Source organism: Cannabis sativa, chromosome 1, assembly GCF_029168945.1.
Source record: "Cannabis sativa cultivar Pink pepper isolate KNU-18-1 chromosome 1, ASM2916894v1, whole genome shotgun sequence".
NCBI classification, from domain to species: domain Eukaryota; kingdom Viridiplantae; phylum Streptophyta; class Magnoliopsida; order Rosales; family Cannabaceae; genus Cannabis; species Cannabis sativa.
The window spans coordinates 40,630,485-40,653,606 of NC_083601.1; the positions used below are offsets into that span (position 1 = coordinate 40,630,485).

Consider the following 23,122-nt stretch of genomic DNA (forward strand, 5'->3'; position numbering starts at 1 on the left):
CCCTGAGTTCAATTTTTAATAATTTTATTTTTTAATATAACGAACTTTAAGATAATTTTTAACACGAACAGATACAAAAAAAAAAATATAACTAGTTTTATCATAACATCACTAGAAAAGATTATTATTAAGTTTTATTTTGACAAAAAAATCAGTTCAGACCCTTATTTATACAATTATAAAAAAATACAAGATTTACTTTGTCATTTAACAAAACAGAAAGTCCAATTAAATATAACTTTTGCAAAACACAAAAACTAAAAATGGTATTTAACATAATAATAATAATAATAATAATAATAATAATAATAATAATATTGCATGCTCACACACACTACACAAAATTCATAAAATATTAATATACAAACTTTTGGTAACACGTACTGCTTTACGCCCACAAGGCAACCATCTTATATACCTCTTCTCTTTCTCTCTCTACTCTTTCCATTATATATAGCCTCCTCACCCCTTCCTCATTTTTCATATAATTCACTTTAACTCTAAATTAATTCCATCTCTCTCTTTCTACATATATTTCTCCCTTTCTCATCTCTTCAGATTCATATATATTATACATAATGGATAGAAATAATCAGATGCGCAGGCAGATTGCCGCAATGAGGCAATCTCTCTTTGATCAGGTAAATTGCGCGCCTATTTTTTTTTTTCACACTTATGTACATATGATCATATTTATACATATTTTATATATATACATCTATATTTATATATCTGGTATTCTCTCTTCTCTCTCTTTCTCTATGTGTATACATGAATGGAATGGAATTAGTTCATGGATATAAAGGATATAATATTTATCATTAGTTATCAATATATATAAGCAAGAAATTAATTAATGCATAACTACGTGCTCTAATAGGAATGCATGCATATGCATGCCATGATTATTATATTTCTTTACTCCCCATTTATTATATAATTTTTTTTAATATATATATAATGATTTTAATCAGGGGTTTCTAGATGAACAATTCATCCAATTGGAGGAGTTGCAAGATGATGCTAATCCTAACTTTGTAGAGGAAGTTGCTACATTATACTACCGAGATTCATCTAGACTCATCTATAACCTCGACCAGGCACTGTCAGTACTACTACTTAATTCCTTAATTATAATTAACTATTATATATAAATATATTCATCATTAATAATCTAATTAAAAGATTTATGTTTGATATCATCATTTATTAATTATGGATACAGAGAGAAAAGTCCTCTGGATTTCAATAAGTTAGACAACTATATGCACCAACTGAAGGGAAGTAGCACAAGGTAATTAATTAATTAATTAATTAATTTGTTTATGTTATTATTTAAATAAATATATGGTTAATTAGTATATTCGGTGGTGATTTTAAACGACAAGCTTTAATCAGAAACCAGGTCTTTAATTTTTTATTGGTTTATTGCATTGCAGCATTGGAGCCAAAAAGGTTAAAGCAGAGTGCACTCAGTTTAGGGAATATTGTAGGACAGCAAATGGAGAAGGGTAATCCTCCAGTACTCCACTCCACTTCACTTCATTCTTTCATCTTCACAGCATATATATATATGGAAGAGAATATATTATATTTTTATAATTATTTAAATATACGTAATAAATAGCCTAGCTAGAGTTAACATTAACACTTCGGGGTTTGGGGGCCGCTTGAACATTATAAGTCAAGTACTATATAGTACAAGTTTTCAAGAGAGTTATACTATATATTCTCTCAAAAAGGATATATAGTACAGAGTAATTTTATATAGAGAGAAAAAGGAGAAAAATAAAATAATAAAAGTAAAATATTGTAATGGGTGTATATATATATAAAGACGTGTAAAAAATGTGTGTAATTTGAGTGTTTTATACAATTATTATTTATATGCACTTTAAATATTTCCTATCAAACTCTACATCTATATATATATAAATATCCAAAAAAAGTAACAGGAAAAAGGTTGGTAAATTTATTAATATGAATTCTCTATATATGCAAATTAAGATGTTAACTCTTGCGAATTAATATTAGTGCGCGTTATTAATATCACATTATAATGCAGATGCATCAGGACATTTCAACAGCTGAAGAGAGAGTATGCTCTGTTGAAAAAGAAGCTTGAAACATTTTTTCAGGTGAGAATAATAATTAAGCGCGCATGCATTATTACCCATTGATTATATTTTCATTAATTTTCTTATAATTACTTTTATTTAATTACTTAAATATAAATTATTCAGATGAAAAGACAAGTTGGACATGGTCAGGCTGCATGCCGCTCCAAGTAATATGATGGATGGTGCTATATTTTTTTGGGTAATAAAAAGCAAGAGACTGCTTGAATCTTAATTAGAAGCCACACACACATATATATATATGTACCGATCGATATGTAAACGCCGTTATAGTAGTGGCCTGGCGTATAATAATATAGTAGGATATAGTTTTTAGGTTAATATCAATCAAATGATGTACTTTTTTGGAAAGTCAACACATGCAAAATCAATCTAATGGAAAGTTCACTCTCATTTAGCATGCACCATATATATTAATTATTTCTTTGTTGAATTTATATGTTTCTTTAACTACCCGCGCGCGCATCTATATATTTATAATAGGATGTTATTATTAGGCCCAAAACTATCTGTGATCGATCTGTATTATTTTTGTTTAATAATTGCTATATAAGTAGTGGTGCTTAATATACAAATATCCACTACTATATAATTAATTATTATAAATTAGCTAGAAATACCACTATTCATTTATAAAGTACAGAGACATACTCCTTTTGTTTCGCATGCAAACCTATGAAGAAAAAATTCATCAAACTATGGTATATATACGGCCCTTAATTTTATGCATGCAATTAGATTAATATATTCTGAAATTGTTTGTCTTAAATAAAATTGTTGGTTCGTTGAGCTAAAGCCAGTACGTCTCAAGATATCTATACATATTAAGTAAAGTATATATGCATGTTATATAGATTTAATTTATGTACAGTTTTACTTGTTCACTGACAAATAATATATATCAAAATTTGAGGTACTTTCCGTGTGTCGTAATATATATGATGAAAACTTGTAACTTGTACGTAGTTAGGTTTCGATATTTTCAGTTAAAATATACATATATAAGTTCTGTTATATATTAATGTTAATATACAGTATTAAAGAACGATGGTCTATTGGTGTGCTTTCTAATAATGAAATGCAAACTAAATTATAAATATGTATATCTTTGGTAGTTAGAAATCATGTTGTATTTTTAAAATAATTATTGATAAACACATATAAATTGGCAATGTATAAATTTTCTTGAATTTCTTTTTCATCTAGAACAAAAAAAAATGCATACAATCATATGTTAATTTCGCATCTTTTTACAAAATCAAGAAAATTTTATTGCCTCTTTTATTAATACCAAAATTGAATTGTTGGCTTTCAAAAAAAAAAAAAGGAAAACTTACAAAAATACTAAAATTTTAGTTACTTTTTATAAAAATACTGTCACACTAAAAGTTTTCAAAAATACCGTGTTTTTATAGAACACAGACCAGAACAACTCAAAACAACAGTGGAACAACTAAAAAACACTAGTAGAACACCAGTGAAAATTTAACACAATATACTGCAGTATGAAACTTATAAAAAAATACAGTAAAAAAGTAAAAAATACTGTACTTTTGTAAAAAAATATATAATGTAAATTTTCCTTCCAAAAATCCGTATATTATAAAATGGGCCGAAGATATTATTTGAAGCCCGTCATTCATTTGGGCAAAAACCTTGTATTCGAGTCTAAAGTTTATAATTCTGATGGAAGCACATCTTAATTTAGATATTATCTGTGAATTATGGATGGAATTTTTTATGGACATACTGTCGTACTCTCAGGCTTAGCAACTTAAATGATTAGTATATTTTCATCAATTAATTCTTGAATAAGGGGCAATCATGGATGTTCCTTGTTCAACATTTTCAACTTTTGTTTTTTAAGGATTTTCTTCTTGTGTTTTTCTTTTTCCAAGTGAGAATATATTCACTAAACATAAACAAGTCTGATACTTTTTCTTTTTCTTTCTTGACTTTACTAATTTCACTTTGAAATGATTGCTAATGAACTGTTTGGAATGTCCCCTAAAAAAAGTCTAGAAATGGTTTAGAAGATACTACCTCAAAACACTACAAATTCAGTCCCTCTTACATATTTTGGAGACTTGTTTTAATTTTAAAATTGGCCCCCAAAAAAAGTGCAAATTATAAATGGTGGAGAATTTTTAAAATTTGGAAGATTTTGAAAATTTCGGTGTACGTATAAATGAAATGGAATTTTCATTTTTATGGGTTTTATGGCCAAATGTTACAAAAATATAGCCACTTAAAAAAAAAGTTACTCTATGGAAAAAATTCAAAAAAGTTCAGAAATATGGGATAGGTAACTTGTTACTCTAATTGTGTTCTCCATATTTTTTTTTTCTTTTAATGTAAGTTTTCTGAAAAATATACATTTTTGCACTATAAAAAACTATAACATGTGTAATTTCCACATTAAAAATAATAAATTGGACTTAAATGTAAAAAAAAAATGGACCTTTTATTTTTTGGGGCCTGTGCAGCAGCCCATTTTGCAAAACCTATGGGCTGGCTGTGCACAAATGGAAGAACTTGCAATTATAAAAAGAAAATTTGTAATGAACTACGTTTTTTATTAGATGATTTTGCGAATTTACTTTCTAGTTTTCCTTAAGCATTTTATGTTTGTGGTATAGCCATTAATTAAAGCTTAAAGTTATTCATGTATATATTCAGAGTGAATGATGAATTAGTGATTTTTTTTTTTAATTAATGTATTAAGTTCTAATTGTAGTTAATAAAAGTTTAATTTCAAAAAAAGAAAAAAAAAACTTAAAAAAAAAAAAAGTAATCATTTTTTTCCCAAATTCTATATTTAATTTTTTTTTTGTAAAAAAGTATACGTATACGGTAAATTGAAGAGGTGACATGGGAAAAATATCATTAAAATACGTCACATTGGTCAAAGTCAATAGAGGTAAAATTAATTTTTTTAAAAATAAATAACAAGAAAACGACACAGAGTTCGATGTCGTATGACATAAACTTAACAATAAAAAATATTATTGTTCCTCTTTGCTTTGCTTAGCTTGTTGAGTTGAGTTGTCTCCGATCATCTCCCTTCTTCCGCTCATCATTGCTAATACTCCCTTCCCTCTCTCTCTAACCAGCTAGGGTTTCTGCAACTTTACGGGTTCTAAATTTCGCTTCCCTCCTCACTCAAAATCATTTCCCTCTTTGGGATATTGTTTGTTCATTTCTTATTATATTTTTTTTCCCAGCTGAATTTCCTAATTCCTATTTGATTTTGGTACTACTGTTCCTCCTAAGGTTTTCGCAATGTATTAGATTTGTTTTCGATATAACTGGTTGATCTGTTCTTCACATTAATTCAAATAAAGCTGTTTTGGGTTTGCAACTTTCTGGAATTCTTTTGACTGAGGTGTATAAACTACCGGATTTTATCCCTGCTAGGGTTTGTTTACGATTTGGCGAATTGGAAAATTGTCTAATTTTCTTTTTTTCTTTTTATTTGAGTGTGGTTAGAGGATCCAATATGGCCTCTTACAGGCCTTTCCCTACGCAATCGTCTTTCGGTCCGCCGTCGAACCAGAACCCTCCACCAGCAGCAGCGCCACTACCTCCTCCTTCATCATCTCAACAGCGCGTAAATCAGTATAACCCAGCTTGGAATTACAGTGGTACTGCTGCCGGTGGCAATGGTGGTGATGGGTCTGTTCCATCAGCCCCGTCTTATTTTCAGAACAGTGGGTTCGGACCTTCAACTTCATCACAACATTATGGTGCTCCAAGAAGCCAACACCCTGCTCCTCCACCACCCCCTCACCAGCAGTACGCCTATCCACCTCCTCCTCCTCCGCCGGATTCCTCGTATCCTCCACCACCGCCGCCACCAGCTTCTCAAAATTCGATGAACTTACAGCCTCCGCAACCTCCTGCGTACTACCCTTCTTCACAGTTTTCTCAGTTCAACAATCAACAGCCACCGCCCCCTCCTCCACCACCATCATCTCCACCTCCGCCTCCAAGCTCACCACCACCTCCTCCTCCACCAACTCAGAGCAAAGAGAATGGTCCAGATAGAGGGGTTCACAAGGAGGTATCAGCGTCCGGGAGGCGAGAACATGGTCTATCGAATCACGGTGTTCCTCATAAACAACAGAAATTTCCTGTTCCTTCAGTGCCAGTAAAGAAAGCAAATGGGCCTTCAGGGAGAGTGGAAACAGAAGAAGAGAGGAGGTTGAGGAAAAGGAAAGAATATGAGAAGATTAAACAAGAAGAGAAGCACAGACAGCAATTGAAGGAGTCACAACACTCAGTTTTGCAAAAAACTCAAATTTTGTCTTCCGCCAAGGGTCATGGTTCAATTGCAGGATCACGAATGGGAGACAGAAGGGGTACTTCATTCTTAAGCAATGAAAGGATTGAGAATAGGCTAAAGAAGCCAACGACATTTTTATGCAAGCTGAAGTGAGTATGCTCACAAGGACTAACACCATCGATTTTTTCCCTTCCTTATTCGTTGTTTATGTTCTTTTTTATCTTCTAGTCTAACATGTATTTAATTAAACGTAACATTTTTGGTCCTTGAAGGTTCCGGAATGAACTTCCAGACCCAAGTGCACAACCGAAGCTCATGTCTATGAGGACAGAAAAAGATCAGTATGTGGTTCTATCTTATAACATAATTTGGGCATGCCTGCAATTGATAAATTGAGTAGCTTGAGTTCTTAATGCATCACTTGCCAAAAGGCAAGTGAAGGAATTCGTGATAGAAGTTTCTTTCGTGGTGTAGAATATAGATGTCAGCATGTGAAGTGAAATCTATCTCAACATGTATAAATGCTTTTTCTCACTTGAAGATCTCAACCTAGTTGGTGCAATGTGACAATATTTATGTTCGCGTGAACTTATATATTCATTTTGTTTTGCAGATATTCAAGGTACACCATAACGTCGTTGGAAAAAACATACAAGCCTAAGCTTTTTGTCGAGCCAGATCTTGGGATCCCTCTTGACCTACTTGACCTCAGTGTATACAAGTATAATTCTTAACAACTTTGAATTAATAAGCCTTCAGGAGTTAGGGGTGACAAATCTGATTTTGTATTTTATTGGATTGATTAGTCCTCCCAGTGTTAGACCACCCCTTGATCCAGAAGATGAGGAATTGTTGCGTGATGATGAAGCAGCAACCCCTGTGAAAAAAGATGGAATTAAAAGGAAAGATAGGCCTACTGATAAAGGAGTTGCCTGGCTGGTCAAGACTCAATATATATCTCCTCTGAGCATGGAATCGGCAAAACAGGTGCACTATTTCTTAAAACTTTTGTCTGTTAACTTTCTGAAAGAATTTTATTACACATATGTCATGACTCATATTGCTCACACATGCAGTCTCTAACTGAAAAACAAGCAAAAGAACTGCGAGAAATGAAAGGCCGCAACCTTTTGGAGAATCTCAATGACAGGTTTGCTTGCTCTTATATTGCTAATGTCAATAGTTAATTTCTTAAGATAAAATTAACACCAGCCAAAAATCTTGCACTCGTTTTATTAACGTTGTGAGTCACTTTTCAGGGATCGACAAATTAAGGAAATTGAGGCCTCTTTTGAGGCATGCAAGTCACGCCCTGTTCATGCTACCAATAAGAACTTGTATCCTGTTGAGGTTTTGCCTCTGTTGCCTGATTTTGAAAGGTACTGAACTTTTCTGGCACTTACAATAATTAGTTAGTTAATGAACTTCATTGGATAGGTTCTCATGCAAGTAATTGTCTGGCCCAGCACGGCAACAGAACCAGTTACAGTAATTGATGCTGCTAGTTATGAAGACATTTAATTGATAACTATTTAAACAGAATTGGATTTGATGGCTAGTATTAAGTGTTGATGATTTCATTTGGTTTGATTCTTTTTATTGTTACTATTGTAGATACGACGATCAATTCGTCTTTGTGGCATTCGATAATGCTCCTACAGGCGATTCAGAGATCTTCAGCAAGTTTGATCATTCTACACGTGATGCTCACGAATCACAGGTAATTTGGCTAGTTATAACGACATGCAAGGAAATTACAGCTCAATTGTGATTTTGTATGGTAAACCAATTTTTCTTCAGTAAGTTTTTCTGAAGTTCTATTAACAATCTGAAAAATGCTGATTCTTATTCATTATTGATCATGATTTATTATTCAGGCCATCTTAAAAAGTTACAAGGTGACAGGCTCAGATCCAGGGAACCCGGAGAAGTTTTTGGCTTACATGGTCCCTGCTCCAGATGAGGTAAAGATAATCATTTTGCGTAGCAGTAGTATTTTAGTTTTGGCAAACCGACCTTTCATGCTTTGAAGCAACTTCCATAGCTCTTGTTTTATCTTTTCATTCATATTTATTCATCTACTTTATGTGCTGGCAGTTGTCGAAGGATATTCATGATGAAACTGAAGATGTTACATTTTCTTGGGTTCGTGAATACCACTGGGATGTACGTGGTGATGATGCAGATGACCCCACAACATATGTTGTTTCGTTTGATGAAACAGAAGCACGCTATTTGGTATTCAGTTTGAACCAGGATTTTTTCTTACCTTAATTTAGTGGGTTTACACATGCAACTGTATTGTGTCTTTACACAGTCCATTTTTTGCAGCCTCTTCCCACAAAGATTGTTCTAAGGAAGAAGAGGGCTAAAGAAGGAAGATCTAATGATGAGATCGAACATTTCCCTGCACCTTCTAGAGTAACTGTAAGGAAGAGACCAACTACTTCTGTTATAGAATTGAAAGAACCAGAGGTACGGCCCTAAATCTACTTGATGTTTTAGCTTTAACTGGTAGAGTGGGATTCAGTTGACTTGATATGGTTTTTTTTTTTCTTGTTTTAGGTTTATTCAAATTCAAGGGGAAGTCTTTCGAATTTGAAAAGAGGAGGCGGGTCTGATGTTGAAGACGGTCTTGAAAGACCACATAAAATGGGTCGACATGAAGACGTTGACGATTATAGTGGTGCTGAAGATTATTTGTCTGAATAAATATTTTTGATACAAATTAAGCTGTCTTCTCTTGGACCAAGTTTCTCAATTTTTGTAGCATAGTTACTGTGTTCTGGGCGATTCTCCAACGCCAAAATCTTTGAAAGCGAGTCATAAATGCCATATTTGTACTTTACTCCCATCTTCCTATATACCAAATATGTTGTTTCTTTCTAGCTGTAGGCAGGCAATTTGTTATTTGTAGGTTTACACATTACCATGCCATAAAAAAAAGGGAAGAAAGGATATAGTGATATATTGTACAAAGCGACTTCTTCTAGTGTTGAGAGAAAGTAGTGAGTTTTCAGCAAATGCTATATTTGTTCCTTGTTTCTCTCGTGTTATCATTGAAAATCAGCAGTTAGATTTTGGTGTTATGTTAATAATGTTACATATTCTAGAATCATCGACCCTTGAAGCAATTTCTTTAAATTTTTAACATTTTTAATGATCTTACACATTAGAAAAGAACTTCCAAATGGGGAAAGGAAAAAAATGGCGAAATATTGTAGGATAAAAATAAACTAGCTGGGAACAAAATTTCAAACATCAATTAAATTAAATACAATGGCATATAATTTTAGCTGTTTTATTTTTCTCTTCACTTCCAAGCAACAAAGCTCAAGAGGAATTAAAAAATAAATAATTTAAAATAAAATATAACTTTATATACAAACTTCAAAGCTGGCAGCTGCATAATCACGACTGAGGAACTTGGAGCTTTGAACTGGCCTTGTGAAGCTCTTTGTTTTCCGTTTGAAAAAATGGAAAGTTCTCTATGCGATTGATGCCCTGTTAATTGGCTCAACATAATTAAATGAAGCAAAAATGGTAAAGACCAAAATGTCAGTACAAATATCTACATTAAAAATACACAGGATGGATCCCGAAAACTGACCACGCTTGTCGACATCTGACAGCTTCCTGACGAACAAATCTCTTTGGATCATCAGCGGCCTTCAATAAAGCCCTCAATACCTTAATAAGGTAGCATTTATAAGAAAAATCATGCACCATAGACATAAAAGGTATGATTCAAAAAGAGAAGAAATGGTTTATGTTGAACAATTCCAACAAAAAGTTTATCATAAGGTGAAAGGCAGAAACCTACGAACCTGTGGTCTCATCGGATAGATTCTTGCATGGGGCAACTCAGACATGGCAGTGAGACATTGAATTGCTGTTTCTCGTACAAGCTGAAGAATACAAAAAATACCGTAGTTTGAAAACAAACCATATAAAATATAAAATGATGTAATCCAGATCTATATTCATAGCAGAAAAGCAAGCACTACAAGCATGCAACAACTTTTCATGCTGCTGATCAAACAGTGTATGCTATTTTAATATACTGGTTAAAAGAAAACTGGGTAATGAGTAAACCAAGTTCAGCAATGACATGTAAATTGTAAAGCATTACATCCACACCATTTTTTAAAAAATAAACAACCATGAAGAAAATCAAATACCATCATATGAGGGTACACCATCAGTCCAGTCAAACAATTTATAATAGAAGTAGCATTCTCAATAACGGCTTCTTGGCCTGCAAGAACACGTACAAAAGTGAGCTTACTGTGATTAGCTTTGGCACTAATTAAATCTATTTTAACCTTACCCTTTTTATCAGTTAATATTCCAGATAAGACTAGCAAAAGATTGTACAGTTCTTCTTTATCCAGAGTATCCTCACTGAAAATAGATAGTCCCTCTAGCAGTATCGGTATCAGCTGCAATAACGAGATGGTATTTTATTGCAAATTCATCAATTATAAACAGAGATTTAGATACTCTGAAGTCCTCAATCTGCCACTATTCACTAACCTTATTGGCTTCACTCAAGACAGCTATTAGAGGAGTATCTGAGATGATGTGGGCAGATGCCCTAAACAGCATAGATCTGTTTTGAAGGAGCAGTTGAATATGTAATCAATAAAAAGTTCCTTTTTAAGACTTTGGTTTAAATTCTTTGAACACCAACTCTTCAACTTTCTACTCTGCCTCAGTTCTTACACATTTAATTTACTCATTATAAGACTCTCACCAAGGATCAACTGACAAGACTGTAATACTAAAGTGAGTAACGATGAATGCATACCTTGAAATTGATGAATCGGCTTTCCTTATTGATGACTGCAGAATAGGCATCACTATGGAAAAAAGACGCTGCTTATAGAGCGGTCTTATTATTGTATGAAATTTTCTATTTAAACAAATCTTAGAATCGCTCATAAGAAGATGAAAAGCATCTGCGGCACTTTTCTGTACAGAGGGATGCAAATCCTGCGTCAAATTTGATGCCCAAATATTCCCCTCTGGCAATATGCACTCCAAAAGAATCATGACAACATCTTTTACTTTTTCATGACCACGCAACAGTAAACCTTTCCCAACCCACGCAAGTCCAACTATGGCATTGATTTGAAGTTGTCTATGGTTCACAAAACCAAGACATAATTCAGCAAGACTCATTTCGTTCCCACTACTCAAGGCACCACTGTCTTGGGGATTCCATGATCTTGTTTTCAAAAGTATATCAATGGCTTCTTCTAACATGAAACCATTCGACATCTCAGCTCTGTATGACTTCGTACCAAGTTTATTGATTATAGAACCTAATGCTTGAGCTGAAGAAACATGTCCCTTGAGGAGTGTCGTCAGAAACAAATGCAGTATCTCTTTTATATTTGGAATCTCAACTCTAGGCTGAATTGCAATAATTACTGATGCAAATAATGATAATAATAATTCATCTTTTCCAGAAACATTGTCTGCATGCAGAGTAAGTTGTAGCCCTTCAAGTTCGACTGGAATGAAAGTCAAAGGAGATTTCTTCGGTAGAAGAGATGTATTCGATGCAAGTACAGTATAGGCCTTCTGAATTATGGTGTTCTGGAGTTCCCATGAACAACTTGCAACAGTAACCTTCATCGCCATAGTCGTTGCATTAAGAAGCCCCTAAAGCAAAAAAAGAAAGAAAGAAAGAAAGAAATCTAACTTCACCACTTCTTGGAGCATATTGATTGAAGTTTTGTTTTCAATTCAACCATAAAAACCAGACAGAGGCAGAATAGAAATGAAAGACACTTTTTAGCCTATATAGCATTTAAGAACTATAAATAACTAGAGAAAAAAGAAAAGACAACGGTAGATCTACACACTTTTTCCTGGAGTTGAATACTATGGGACATCCAGCTCTCAACACGTTCCCAAATGTTTACGATGAAACGCAACAGGACCTCCACGAGACCGTCAACTTCCCGGATCCTGAGACCATTCAAACATAAGTCTTCATAATAATAGAGGATAAATTATAACTGCAATCTACTATACATCATGCGTGTGAGAAGACACAAAATATCACAATGAAGTGAGGTAAGATTTTGGTTGTGGAGATTATGTATTCTTAAAAAGTTGGCAATATCATTGGAACATTAGACTGAGTACCTACCACGGAATGACCTTTTTAGAATAGCATTGCATAAGTTGAATTGCTAATTCAGCAGAACTTTTATTCCCAAGGACCTAAACACAGATTGTGAGTTCAGTGAACAATTAAAATAACCACTAAAATGAATGAGAACAGAACAAAAACCAAAACCATAAACTTCAGACCCTTCCAAAAATTTCAAATGAAAATACTATGTTAGATGGAAAGTTACGTACAAAATAATCATCAAGGTTGGCAAATATAGCCCCTTCCAACCCTTCAACAATCATCAGCATATGATTCTGTCCAGTTGCACCAAGTTCAGATAACACTTCCAGTTTGAGTGGAAAAGGCAGGGTAAATTTATCATTAGACAATGATGAAACAATTTTTTCAACAACAATATTTGTATAGCTCAGTCCCTTCTCCGACTCATTAGATTTACTGATGAAAGAGCCGATGAGAACTAATGCCTTCATAGCAAGCTTCCATAACAACATCTGTTTGAAATCCACGAGTATAACTGACACAAGTGTTGTCAAAATACTCTCGAATATACTTTTTGATATTGGTAAGTGACCTTCAGGAAAGGTAGCCAAAATCTGCAAGCTCTTTACTGCAAAACAATGCTATTAAAAATTTACATACTGTTAATGAGAATATACAATATAAGAACTTAAAAGAAGAAACGAATTTACTAGAAATTACAGAAGCAGACTTTTCAACATCTCATGACATTAATTCAAAGGAAAATAGTACCGAAGTGCAATTTATACCTTCTACAAGCCAACCCAAACATAAAAAATCTAGTTCTCACCCCTCCCCTCAATAAAGTGGCAAGGAAAATACAAAATGTGTTTAAAATGTATTTTCCAATCAAAACAGTTACTTGTTTAACCAGACAAAACATGTATTTGAAATCAAACCATTTACCTCTAAAGTAAATATCCACATCATGAACAGCTTCAGTAGCAGTTGCAACAAGGGTGGGGCAGAGAATTTGAATTAGTGAATCAAAACAGTTCCGAATGATGCAACAGCATGCCTCATGAGCTGAAAAAGAGTTAGAAGCAAGTTCTCCAAAGTCTACAATCAAATCTCTACATGCTGCAAGGAGTTCCACAGAGAGATATAGAGCTCCAAAATTTAGGAAGTGATCCCCAGATGAATTTCCTTCGAGAATACCCACCAAGCGGGGAAAAAAAGTTTCAAACACTCTATTACAAGAAACAATGGATGTTTTTGAGGTAATATATAGAATGCGACCAACAACATGTAGCCTTTCTTTGCCTTCCAATGGGATATCATTGTATCTTCTGTAACTTGTAATAATGTTGAAAATGCTACTTATGTCTTCATCATCCAGAATTAAACTTAAATATAAATCATTATTTTGCAAAACAACTATTCCTAGGAGCACTAAAGCTTCGGCTGCAATTTCATTTTCCTGAAACCCAAGACCATTTATTGATTCTGATGTAACAGCTTCAGTAGGCTCTTTTACTGAAGTACTAATTTCACTTTTAATTGAACTCCAAATAGCTCCAGCATGTTTGGTCATCCTGTCTGCTCCATACTTCAGTGAGCAATAGCTCAGATACTTCAAAGAATCAACCTTCAAACATAAAGAATCAGCATGGAATTTGATACAAATATGCTACAGCAACGAAATTAATTCAGTTGCCTTCGTAATCATATAAACTCTTTTGTATTACCAACCTTAGATGATGACAGGGAAGAAGAGAGTTTTTCAAGAAGCAAGGGAATGACATATGGCTCAAGAAGTGGTGTTGATGAGAAAGCTATCTGCGGAACAAAAAAACATTGTACAGCTCAGTTATTAGTACAAAAGTGCTTTTTACAACCCTTGTTATTTATGGCAAGCTTGAAAGTGCTCTTGACTCGAGACTCGAATAATAAAAAAGATTAAAATCTAGTAAATTTGGTTCAAGTACCAGAGAGAATTTATTCATTTGATTATAAACACTCATTAGTCATCTTCACCACAGATGCCTATGCATTTAGTAACAGTTTTCTACTTCTATCAAATTTCTTATTGTGCTCGCCTATTCAGATATATTATCCCTCCCTAAGCCAGCATCCAAGATATACTAAAAAAAATAATTCAATAGGAATCCAGAAAGAGAAACCCAATATTTGGAAACATGAAAGGGGAGAAACTACAGCAAGAACAATTAAATAAAGATAATCTGGTCATGCAAAAATATTCTGTCGAGCTATACATGTAAGGATTAAGGAATGATCTATAATTCACGCAAGTGAGAGACTAACAAGAAAAGAAAAGAAAATTTGGCATTTGTGAGATAGACTAGACTGTGGGCTATACGAGTGATTTATGTCGATGATGGCATTGTTATCATTGGCATTACAAGTGCTTCATTGTTAGAATGCTAAAAGTTTGGTTATTGGAAGATCATAACAAATAGCATAAATATGTTCAAGACCTACATACACCATACACCATAGCAATGGAGCATACATTCAATTACAGCATACCATAAGCGCCCTTGCAAGATCGTCTCTTTTCACATCAGTGTCCTCTCCTTTTGGCTGGATAATGTTAAGAAAGCAAACCAAAAGTAAAAAAAAGCTTGCATAGAGCTTTTATCAATAAATATAATTATGAATTTGTATGTATAGTGAAGGTAAGGCTTCCATACATGAGTAAAATGAATGGGAAAGTAACTATTTAAAGTTTCAAAAAGCTCTCCAGAAAAATTTGCTAGCTGCCCATTAGGATCTGGAAATAGTTGAATTACTGCACAAATGATGTGAAAGGCTAGCAATAAGCAATGAGGATCCTTCTCTCCATCAACAGCTTCACAGATTCCATACAGAAGGAGTTCATCCTTGACAACACCAAAAAAATAGATTAAGACTGAAAGTGGGAAAAAAAAAAAGAAAAAGGGTGAATATGCCACGAGGAGGCAAAACATAAAAGAATTAGAAGGGAATTCTATGTTCTTTTGACATCTATTCAGCACCAGTGTCTAGTTAAGAGAAAATGCTCACAAAGATTAAACCCTAAAATCATTATCTTGAAAGAATGTAAGCATTTATCTGCAATATGAAGTGAGAGAACACAAATTATAGCTTTGCAACTTTAAATTATCGATATTAAACATTGACATTCAAATAACAAATCAGTCAAAAGCAAGTAATAAAATTGAAGTTAGAATGATAAAAATCCAGCAATTAATTTTGATAGTAAGTTTGGAAAGAATACCATGGAAGCAACCTCATTGGGATAGCATTCTAAGACACATTCCAGAAGCTGAAAACAAAGCTGCAACAATTTTTTATGTTAAATTTAGTCAGTAAAAATTTGGAAAAGGGGAACAGCTATACATGAAAGCTAATAATTCTTTTTTTTTTTCCTTCTTGATTAAAATTCTTGCATTTGGATTCTTACCTCCCTGTCGTGCTGACCTAAAGACTGCACTTGTAGGGTATTTAAGAAAACCTCAGCAACTGCTTTTGCATCAGTGGAAGAGACTACACCAACATCACTTTTTCTCCTCAGTAGTGCTAAGCACCCAACAAGAGCCCCGCGTAATGCTCTCCAATCTACCTGATATCATTACCAAATAATACATTGACAGCAACGGCTAAAAGTTAATCAATGAAGTAGTTTGTGTGACAATTTGCCATCATAGGGACTTAAAACAAAGAGCATAGGGGGAAACAGTGCTCTCTCACCAGCCTATCTGTGAAGAATCCAATTAAGCTATGAATGATAGCACTGCCTAGTGGCTTTGAAGCAAGACGTCGAAGTACTTCCCCAAGAAGAAGAGTGCCTAAAGATGAGAACACAATTTATGAGATTTCAGACTAAATTAAAAAATAAATAAAAGCTTTTGAGAAAAAGAGAAAAAGAGAGACAAAGAGAGAGTGGTTAACGGCCAGGAATAAATTTTAGAACATTTTGTACAATGCTGATATACCAATAAAAACTAATAAACGCTACTCAAGTAGAATCACAAACAGAACAGCAGTTTCCAAAACAGTAAGAATAATGAACTCTGAAAGTGTAAAGTAAAATTCACCAAGTATACTCTAAAGTGAAAACAGAATCATTATGCAATTCAAAATGTGACCATTATGTTTCCAACTTTGTAACGGTTGAGGAGTGTTGTCCATATAAATATAAGGCAAAATCTTTGTTTAACTTTCAGTGAGTTCAACTTCAACTTACCTCTAGCTCGAATGACATTATCTGTAGTGGTCAGGTACATTTCCATCTCTCTGACCTAAATTACAGGAAACCACATATAAGAACATAAATCAATTAATATTACCTGATAAGATAGTAATTTATTCTTACCAGAGTTTCAATAGTTATGAAGTCATTCTTAACAAGTGAAGTGATAGAATCCAAACTTGCTGCCTGCGGTCACACACAAATTATAGAACTGAGTACCCCTTTTCTTATCATTGAGTAAAATATATAAAGCACCACCAGGATAAGTAGCAAAACGCATAAACCAATTGTCTCAGCCCTCAATTCCTTTTTATTTACTAATCTGTGCTTCAAAATATTACAAATTAAAGTTGCATGCAATATTAAGAAATTCTCAGTTGTAAAATAATAACGAAAATACAAATCTTTATGCCACAAAAGCTACAGTTCACAGCATAAAATAAAATAATAACGAAAAAACAAATCTTTTTCGAAAGAATCTGACCTAAACCACTTACAGAACATATGAAAAAAAAAGACGGCATTAGAAGCAGTACCATCGAAAAATAGCTATGATCAAATTATTTCCTCAATAAAATTAAAATAAATACTAAGCACGCAAAATTTAAACCACTATTATCACTCGAACGACAACTTTTTGTTTCTACTCCCGTCTCAATTAATCAAATTATTATAATGTCACCAGAACTCCAAATAGTACTTTTCTCACTTCCACAACAAAGGAATGCGTTATTAAGAAACAGACAATTAGTACATAAGTTCACCCAAAATTATAGAGAACAGGGAAAGTGAGGGTGAACCTGTTGACTCTGGGAGCGAGAGGTGTCGACGTAAGACTCAATGTGCTGAGTCAAGTCGCTCGGTTCCGCCATTGTTGGCGAATAGAGACTTGTAGGGTTTTAGTAACGTTTTCAACAAAAGAAATTGGAGAGGACTGACTGAACTGGATGCTTTTTTCTTTTTGTTGAAGTTGAGTAGAAGCCCCTAATATTCCTTATATTTACTTACGACCCCTGTTATTTAAATTATCTGCTACACACGCCACCAAATAAGATCACTTTTTTAGCCTTTTGATTTTCATCATTTCATTTTTTTGCGGGGAGTTGGTGTAGTGTTGCTGCAGCGGTTAGAGATTCTAGAGGCGTTTACATTGGTCTTCTATGGGTAAAATTTAACTCTTCTTACTGATTTTGCCATTTTATTTTTAGCCAAATATGCTATTGATCATTGAGCTTGTGCTACGTGAAATAGAGAGATTTCTCATTTCTCCTTTGTTGCTTGTGTTGCTATTAATGCACACAAGACACAAGCCAATTCTAATATAAATATCATTTCTTCTACGAAGATTAAACTTTAAGTTTTGGGGTTGTTTTCCCTCTACTCGTTTTTTATGATACGACAGAAAAAGAATTTCATCGTGATTAATTTTAAGTTAGCTAAACAATGTACCCTTTGTGTAACTAAATTCAATATCCAAGTTATGCATTTTGTAAATTTCTCATATTTATGTCATGTATTATGACACTGGAATTTCATAGTACAATAATAGTGCTCTACAAAAGTTCATGTAGCCATGATAATAATACAAAATGTCGTTTAGGATATAAAGCTGATTGATTCTCAGGAATATCACACAATTCCCATGGTTAACCATAACAAGTTAAGCAAACTTGTTAACCATAACAAGTTAAGCAAACTTGATGGCAAAACAAAATTTAACTTGGAACTTTTAACTCTCTCCATCAAAAGAGGCCTCTTCCAATAGATCAAGGAATCCATTCCGAGAAGTTGCACGAACACTAAGGGAGAATTTATCAGTACTAGTAGATGCCGCTTCAAACTTTGTCCACAGCTCCTTCTTTAAAGTGTTCTCACCAGGATGTTTGCCTCTTTTGCTTGTGCTTTGAGGAGGTTCCATCCAAGTAAGAGTGCTTTCAACAAGGCTAAAGTTTCTGCCTAAATTTTCTGCTTGAAAAAGAAAAGTTCAGCTTGCAATCTGTCTTAATCTGATAAACTTTACAAAATGAGTAAAACGCAAAAAAGTCACAAAAAAGGTCTTACCTTGTAGACGAGTTGTCTTGGCTTGCTGACCAACATCATGAGAATCAACTCCTTGGGTAGTCACATTCATTTCGTTATTTAGAATATGACCTGTCTGTGGCAATGTTAAGGGGCAGTTAGTAGAAGTAGTAGCAGCAGCAGTAGCAGTATTATTTTCAAAAACTTGATCATCACAAGGCTCTAGTAAGACACATGTTTTCGGAGGTGATCCAAACCAATCTGGTGAGTCTTTTAAAAATTTCTTTTTGACTGCTGATTTATAACTGTGTTGTATACCCAAGAGTTCTGGATACTTGTACGCCAGAACTTCAGAAGCTTCACTGCCAGAAGAAGACTCGGAATCACTATAATTCATAAGTCCAACAGGAAAAGGGGTTGACTTACGAGCCTCAAAACGGCCTGCATGAGAGGACTCAGCAATTGCTTTCAGCAATACACAAGATTTAGGAGGCGATCTTTTTATACATGGAGTCATTACTACTGCTCCACAGTTGCCTTTCAATAACATTTGTGGAGAATCAGAGCTCCCCTTCAATGTGCTACTTGTCTTAGTTTCTACTAAATCAGTAATCTTACCTGGAGTTGGTTTAAGATCTACCTCTTCATGCAAATCGTGAGTTTTAGCTTTGCATTCAGAATTTAAGGGCAGTATCTTCACAGGAGTGTCCAAAGTAACCTTTTTTAAACTCGATTTAGGAGGGTCTGGATACATGGACGACATGGACTTTGAAAAAGGAAGTGGGGTAACCAAAAACATTTGTCTTCCTCTATCTATGGTACAATCAGCACGCCAAGACACAAGAGGTGAAGGAGAAATCAACAGGTTCTCGTTTGTGTTATCTGGACTTTTGTCGACTTCATTTTCAATTTCATTAACAGCAGAAACAGCCTGGCTTGCTAAAGAATTTCTTGATTGATTCACAGTCTCCAATGAACCAGTGGAGATCACCTTCTGAAATCTGGGCACCCATGGCTGAACTTACATCACATAAATGATATTAATTATCAGTTCTCGGATAAAATGTATTCAAAAAACACTTAAAAAGTATTATGTATGAAGAATTAACCTTCAAAGAGGAAACAATTTCAGATAAGACACGTGTAAAGGATTCAACTTCCTTTCTCCCTTCTTCGCCATTTGATTTGAACTTAAACGCTTGCACAACAAGTTCATCAATCTTCAAAACAACCAATTAATTCATTCTTTTGAGTTAGCAACAACTAGAGAATGATATAAAAAGCACAATCTGTACACAGGATGCTTACTAACAAATACAATAAAACACATAGATACACCAATGTTATTTCCCCAAAAACTGGGGTTTTAGAGTAGCAAATAGCACATCAAGAACTTAACTCACAAATTTCCAAAAGCTATTATTACCTTGACTTAGTACAAAAATTTAGGAAAACTCATCACAGCAGACGCGTCTGGAATTTCTTAATTTAAATTCCAAAATCCCATCATCGTCTGGAACTTTTAGTAAATGGAAATATAAAAACCAGTTCTCATAAGTGTTTTTCTTAACAAATGCAAAATCAGAACAAACCAAAAGAAGCAAAGAAGTTCAGATCAAGTTTAAGAATTAATCCCACAACAAAGCAAATTAACTAATGACCTGGTTGACAAGAGCGGTTAGGTCCGTTTGAACGAGAAGTAGACGATCAAGTGCGTCGTCGTTGCCATCCTTTTCTACTTCTTGAACCCTTGCAGGCAACTGTTCTTTCTCCACTTTCTTCTTCGTGACAGTGGTGGTCATAATTTTCGAGCATCTTCTTCCACCGCCATAGTTATTTGAAACGTCTCTCAATGCCTTCCTAACAGTCTTCGTCTTTGCTTCGCTTCTCTGAATCGGCATTTCTCCCTCTCTCTCTCTCTCTGGTTTTTTGAATTTGTCTAACCGTTATTAATCAATGGCGGATGGAGCCACGGGCTATAAACCGGCCCAAAAACAAAGGGCCACAAAAAATGCTTCTTTTATTAATCAATTAATCAAATTTACCTTTAATTTTATATTTATTTAAAACATACCTCTTTTTATATGTATTGTACTCAAAATACTCTGACATATAAGAGAGTAAGAGTATCTTGAAGTGACAGAGGCAAAATTAGTACAATGTTTAAAAAAAAAGTAAAAATATAGACTTTACAAAAAATGATAATATAAAAAGAATATAGAGTGTAATTGGGAAATTTACATGGTATACTAACTTTTATTATTTTTTTACTGTATTTTTTTATAAGTTTCATACTGCAGTATACTGTATTAAGTTTCACTGGTGTTTTACTAGTGTTCTACTATTGTTTTGAGTTATACTGCTTTGTGTTTTACTGGTGTTTTATAAAAACACAGTATTTTTGAAAAAATTTCCGTGTGACAGTATTTTTATAAAAGTTAACCAAAATTCTAATATTTTTGTAAGTTTCCCGTGTAATTTCCTCTAATTTTCTTGGGCTTCGTTAGTTTTTATGAGTAGCCCATTATTACAATTTCTTGAACCTTGACGCATTTCCGGACCAAAGGAGGAAAACAAAACTATCCCAATTCTCTTTACTAAGTTCATACTTATCCTCTACAAACTGCACAGAATAAGTCTTTAGCCGGAGCGTGACCACGCGCCACCGTCTCCCCGGAAGCAACACAAACAAACCCAGTGAGCAGTGAGTGAATCAAAAGTTAGGTTTTAAAGGAAAACTATGGCGGAGTACTGGGTTGAAGCCCAAATCCCGCAGCAGAAGCTCTACAACGGAATTCAGTTTCCATCAGTGTTGTCTCCGAGCTCTACAGCCCCGCCCTCCTCTCTCTCCGTCCTTACCAAAACAATCCAAACTCAGAAACTATATCTCCAGTCTCTGCTTCACAAATCGGGGGCTTTACTCTTGAGGGGTTTCCCTGTAAGTACGGCGTCCGATTTCAACGACGTCGTCGAGTCTTTCGGCTTCGAGGAGTTTCCGTATGTTGGTGGCGCGGCGCCTCGGAGCAACGTCGTGGGTAGGGTCTTCACGGCCAACGAGTCTCCACCAGACCAGAAGATCCCGTTTCACCACGAAATGGCTCAGGTATGTGTATCATTAAACTAGTAGACACTAATTGAGCCCTGATTCTGAACTGAGTGTATTTTCATACCATATGTGTATCAATTTAGGTGCCTGAGTTTCCAGCAAAGGTGTTTTTCTTCTGTGAAATAGAGCCAGCAAATGGAGGAGAGACCCCTATTGTTCTAAGTCACATTGTGTATGAAAGAATGAGAGCGAAGTACCCAGAATTTGTTGAGAGATTAGAAGAACATGGTCTAATATATACAAGGATTTTAGGGGAAGGTGATGACCCTTCTTCTCCCATTGGCCGTGGATGGCAGTCTACCTTTTTGACCAAAGACAAGTCTGTTGCTCAGCAAAGGTTTCTTTTTTTTTTCTATTCTTACACCACTGACAGATATAATACCACAGAACTATGAATTTAATCTGGATTTATAACCTGAAAATATTCTTGGCAGGGCTGCAAAATTGGGCATGAAATTGGAATGGTTGGAAGATGGTGTGAAAACAGTAATGGGTCCAATCCCAGCTGTAAAATTTGACAAGACAAGGCAGCGCAAGATTTGGTTCAATAGTATGGTTGCTGCATATACAGGGTGGGAGGATGCAAGAAATGATCCTTTGAAGGCTGTTACTTTTGGTGATGGGAAGCCATTGCCAGGTGATGTTATCTATGACTGTCTCAAACTACTTGAAGAGGAATCTGTTGCCATTCCTTGGCAGAAAGGTGATGTTCTGTTGTTAGATAACTTGGCCGTCCTTCACTCCCGAAGATCTTTCACCCCACCTCGCCGTGTGCTAGCCTCACTTACCAAGTAGTTTTTACACTGGTTTTCGTAAGTTTGTATTGTATGTACATGGATAAATAAGCAGGGTTTGTACAATTGTCAAGAGCCCCAGTGATACCAGTGCCATCTTCACATAATAGCATTAATTTTTCAATAAACTCTTCAAATGTTGTATCTCCAATTATTGTACCAACTTACTACTGTACATATGTAACTATACACAAATACACAAGCAGATAGTATAGACAGAACAGAAATTACAAAATGTGATCAAAAACGGGAATAAAATGGGAAACTTACAAAAAATACTAGAATTTAGGTTAATTTTTACAAAAATACTGTCACACGGAATTTTTTTCAAAAATACTGTATTTTTATAAAACACCAATAAAACATAAAGCAGAACAACTCAAAACAACAGTAGAACACTAGTAAAACACTAGTAG

At 34.4% G+C, this 23,122-nt stretch overlaps 5 protein-coding genes across 5 annotated transcripts; 3 read left to right on the plus strand and 2 right to left on the minus strand.

Annotated features, from left to right (window-relative positions):
• Positions 1 to 336: 336 nt before the first annotated feature.
• Positions 337 to 2,531, plus strand: LOC115706289 (histidine-containing phosphotransfer protein 4). The gene is made up of 6 exons (XM_030633884.2): positions 337 to 641; positions 975 to 1,105; positions 1,226 to 1,294; positions 1,440 to 1,511; positions 2,066 to 2,138; positions 2,244 to 2,531. The coding sequence occupies exons 1-6, from the start codon at positions 579 to 581 to the stop codon at positions 2,289 to 2,291; spliced, it is 456 nt and encodes a 151-aa protein (XP_030489744.1). The 5' UTR covers positions 337 to 578; the 3' UTR covers positions 2,292 to 2,531.
• Positions 2,532 to 5,124: 2,593 nt separating this feature from the next.
• On the plus strand, positions 5,125 to 9,447 carry LOC115707534 (protein PAF1 homolog). The gene is made up of 11 exons (XM_030635538.2): positions 5,125 to 6,572; positions 6,696 to 6,764; positions 7,037 to 7,144; positions 7,230 to 7,410; positions 7,500 to 7,573; positions 7,683 to 7,802; positions 8,038 to 8,143; positions 8,301 to 8,387; positions 8,521 to 8,661; positions 8,755 to 8,898; positions 8,989 to 9,447. Exons 1-11 carry the CDS (start codon positions 5,638 to 5,640, stop codon positions 9,133 to 9,135), a joined length of 2,112 nt encoding a protein of 703 aa, XP_030491398.2. The 5' UTR covers positions 5,125 to 5,637; the 3' UTR covers positions 9,136 to 9,447.
• A 228-nt stretch (positions 9,448 to 9,675) lies between these two features.
• On the minus strand, positions 9,676 to 17,764 carry LOC115707533 (MMS19 nucleotide excision repair protein homolog). Its single transcript, XM_030635537.2, has 20 exons — positions 17,588 to 17,764; positions 16,911 to 16,973; positions 16,782 to 16,836; positions 16,286 to 16,383; positions 15,999 to 16,157; positions 15,813 to 15,872; positions 15,247 to 15,435; positions 15,083 to 15,136; positions 14,285 to 14,371; positions 13,499 to 14,180; positions 12,802 to 13,181; positions 12,587 to 12,660; positions 12,297 to 12,402; positions 11,234 to 12,093; positions 10,960 to 11,035; positions 10,754 to 10,865; positions 10,605 to 10,681; positions 10,251 to 10,331; positions 10,034 to 10,113; positions 9,676 to 9,927 (listed from the first exon to the last, which is right to left on the minus strand). The coding sequence occupies exons 1-20, from the start codon at positions 17,657 to 17,659 to the stop codon at positions 9,912 to 9,914; spliced, it is 3,381 nt and encodes a 1,126-aa protein (XP_030491397.2). The 5' UTR covers positions 17,660 to 17,764; the 3' UTR covers positions 9,676 to 9,911.
• Positions 17,765 to 18,272: 508 nt separating this feature from the next.
• On the minus strand, positions 18,273 to 20,771 carry LOC115707537 (uncharacterized). Its single transcript, XM_030635540.2, has 4 exons — positions 20,468 to 20,771; positions 19,916 to 20,026; positions 18,849 to 19,821; positions 18,273 to 18,752 (listed from the first exon to the last, which is right to left on the minus strand). Exons 1-4 carry the CDS (start codon positions 20,705 to 20,707, stop codon positions 18,517 to 18,519), a joined length of 1,560 nt encoding a protein of 519 aa, XP_030491400.2. The 5' UTR covers positions 20,708 to 20,771; the 3' UTR covers positions 18,273 to 18,516.
• Positions 20,772 to 21,350: 579 nt separating this feature from the next.
• Positions 21,351 to 22,834, plus strand: LOC115707538 (clavaminate synthase-like protein At3g21360). Its single transcript, XM_030635541.2, has 3 exons — positions 21,351 to 21,909; positions 21,996 to 22,249; positions 22,347 to 22,834. Exons 1-3 carry the CDS (start codon positions 21,547 to 21,549, stop codon positions 22,705 to 22,707), a joined length of 978 nt encoding a protein of 325 aa, XP_030491401.2. The 5' UTR covers positions 21,351 to 21,546; the 3' UTR covers positions 22,708 to 22,834.
• Positions 22,835 to 23,122: the final 288 nt, after the last annotated feature.

Coding starts and splice junctions, on each gene's coding strand:
- LOC115706289 (XM_030633884.2), top strand. CDS start 579: ATGGATAGAAATAATCAGATGCGCAGGCAGATTGCCGCAATGAGGCAA. Junction 1,106..1,225: donor TATAACCTCGACCAGGCACT/GTCAGTACTACT, acceptor TTATGGATACAG/AGAGAAAAGTCCTCTGGATT. Junction 2,139..2,243: donor AGCTTGAAACATTTTTTCAG/GTGAGAATAATA, acceptor TAAATTATTCAG/ATGAAAAGACAAGTTGGACA.
- LOC115707534 (XM_030635538.2), top strand. CDS start 5,638: ATGGCCTCTTACAGGCCTTTCCCTACGCAATCGTCTTTCGGTCCGCCG. Junction 6,573..6,695: donor ACATTTTTATGCAAGCTGAA/GTGAGTATGCTC, acceptor TGGTCCTTGAAG/GTTCCGGAATGAACTTCCAG. Junction 8,899..8,988: donor TAGAATTGAAAGAACCAGAG/GTACGGCCCTAA, acceptor TTCTTGTTTTAG/GTTTATTCAAATTCAAGGGG.
- LOC115707533 (XM_030635537.2), bottom strand. CDS start 17,659: ATGGCGGAACCGAGCGACTTGACTCAGCACATTGAGTCTTACGTCGAC. Junction 16,158..16,285: donor GATTCTTCACAGATAGGCTG/GTGAGAGAGCAC, acceptor TAATGATATCAG/GTAGATTGGAGAGCATTACG. Junction 10,866..10,959: donor TCTTGAGTGAAGCCAATAAG/GTTAGTGAATAG, acceptor TCGTTATTGCAG/CTGATACCGATACTGCTAGA.
- LOC115707537 (XM_030635540.2), bottom strand. CDS start 20,707: ATGCCGATTCAGAGAAGCGAAGCAAAGACGAAGACTGTTAGGAAGGCA. Junction 20,027..20,467: donor TAACCGCTCTTGTCAACCAG/GTCATTAGTTAA, acceptor GTTGTTTTGAAG/ATTGATGAACTTGTTGTGCA. Junction 18,753..18,848: donor CAAGACAACTCGTCTACAAG/GTAAGACCTTTT, acceptor TTTTTCAAGCAG/AAAATTTAGGCAGAAACTTT.
- LOC115707538 (XM_030635541.2), top strand. CDS start 21,547: ATGGCGGAGTACTGGGTTGAAGCCCAAATCCCGCAGCAGAAGCTCTAC. Junction 21,910..21,995: donor TTCACCACGAAATGGCTCAG/GTATGTGTATCA, acceptor GTATCAATTTAG/GTGCCTGAGTTTCCAGCAAA. Junction 22,250..22,346: donor AAGTCTGTTGCTCAGCAAAG/GTTTCTTTTTTT, acceptor TATTCTTGGCAG/GGCTGCAAAATTGGGCATGA.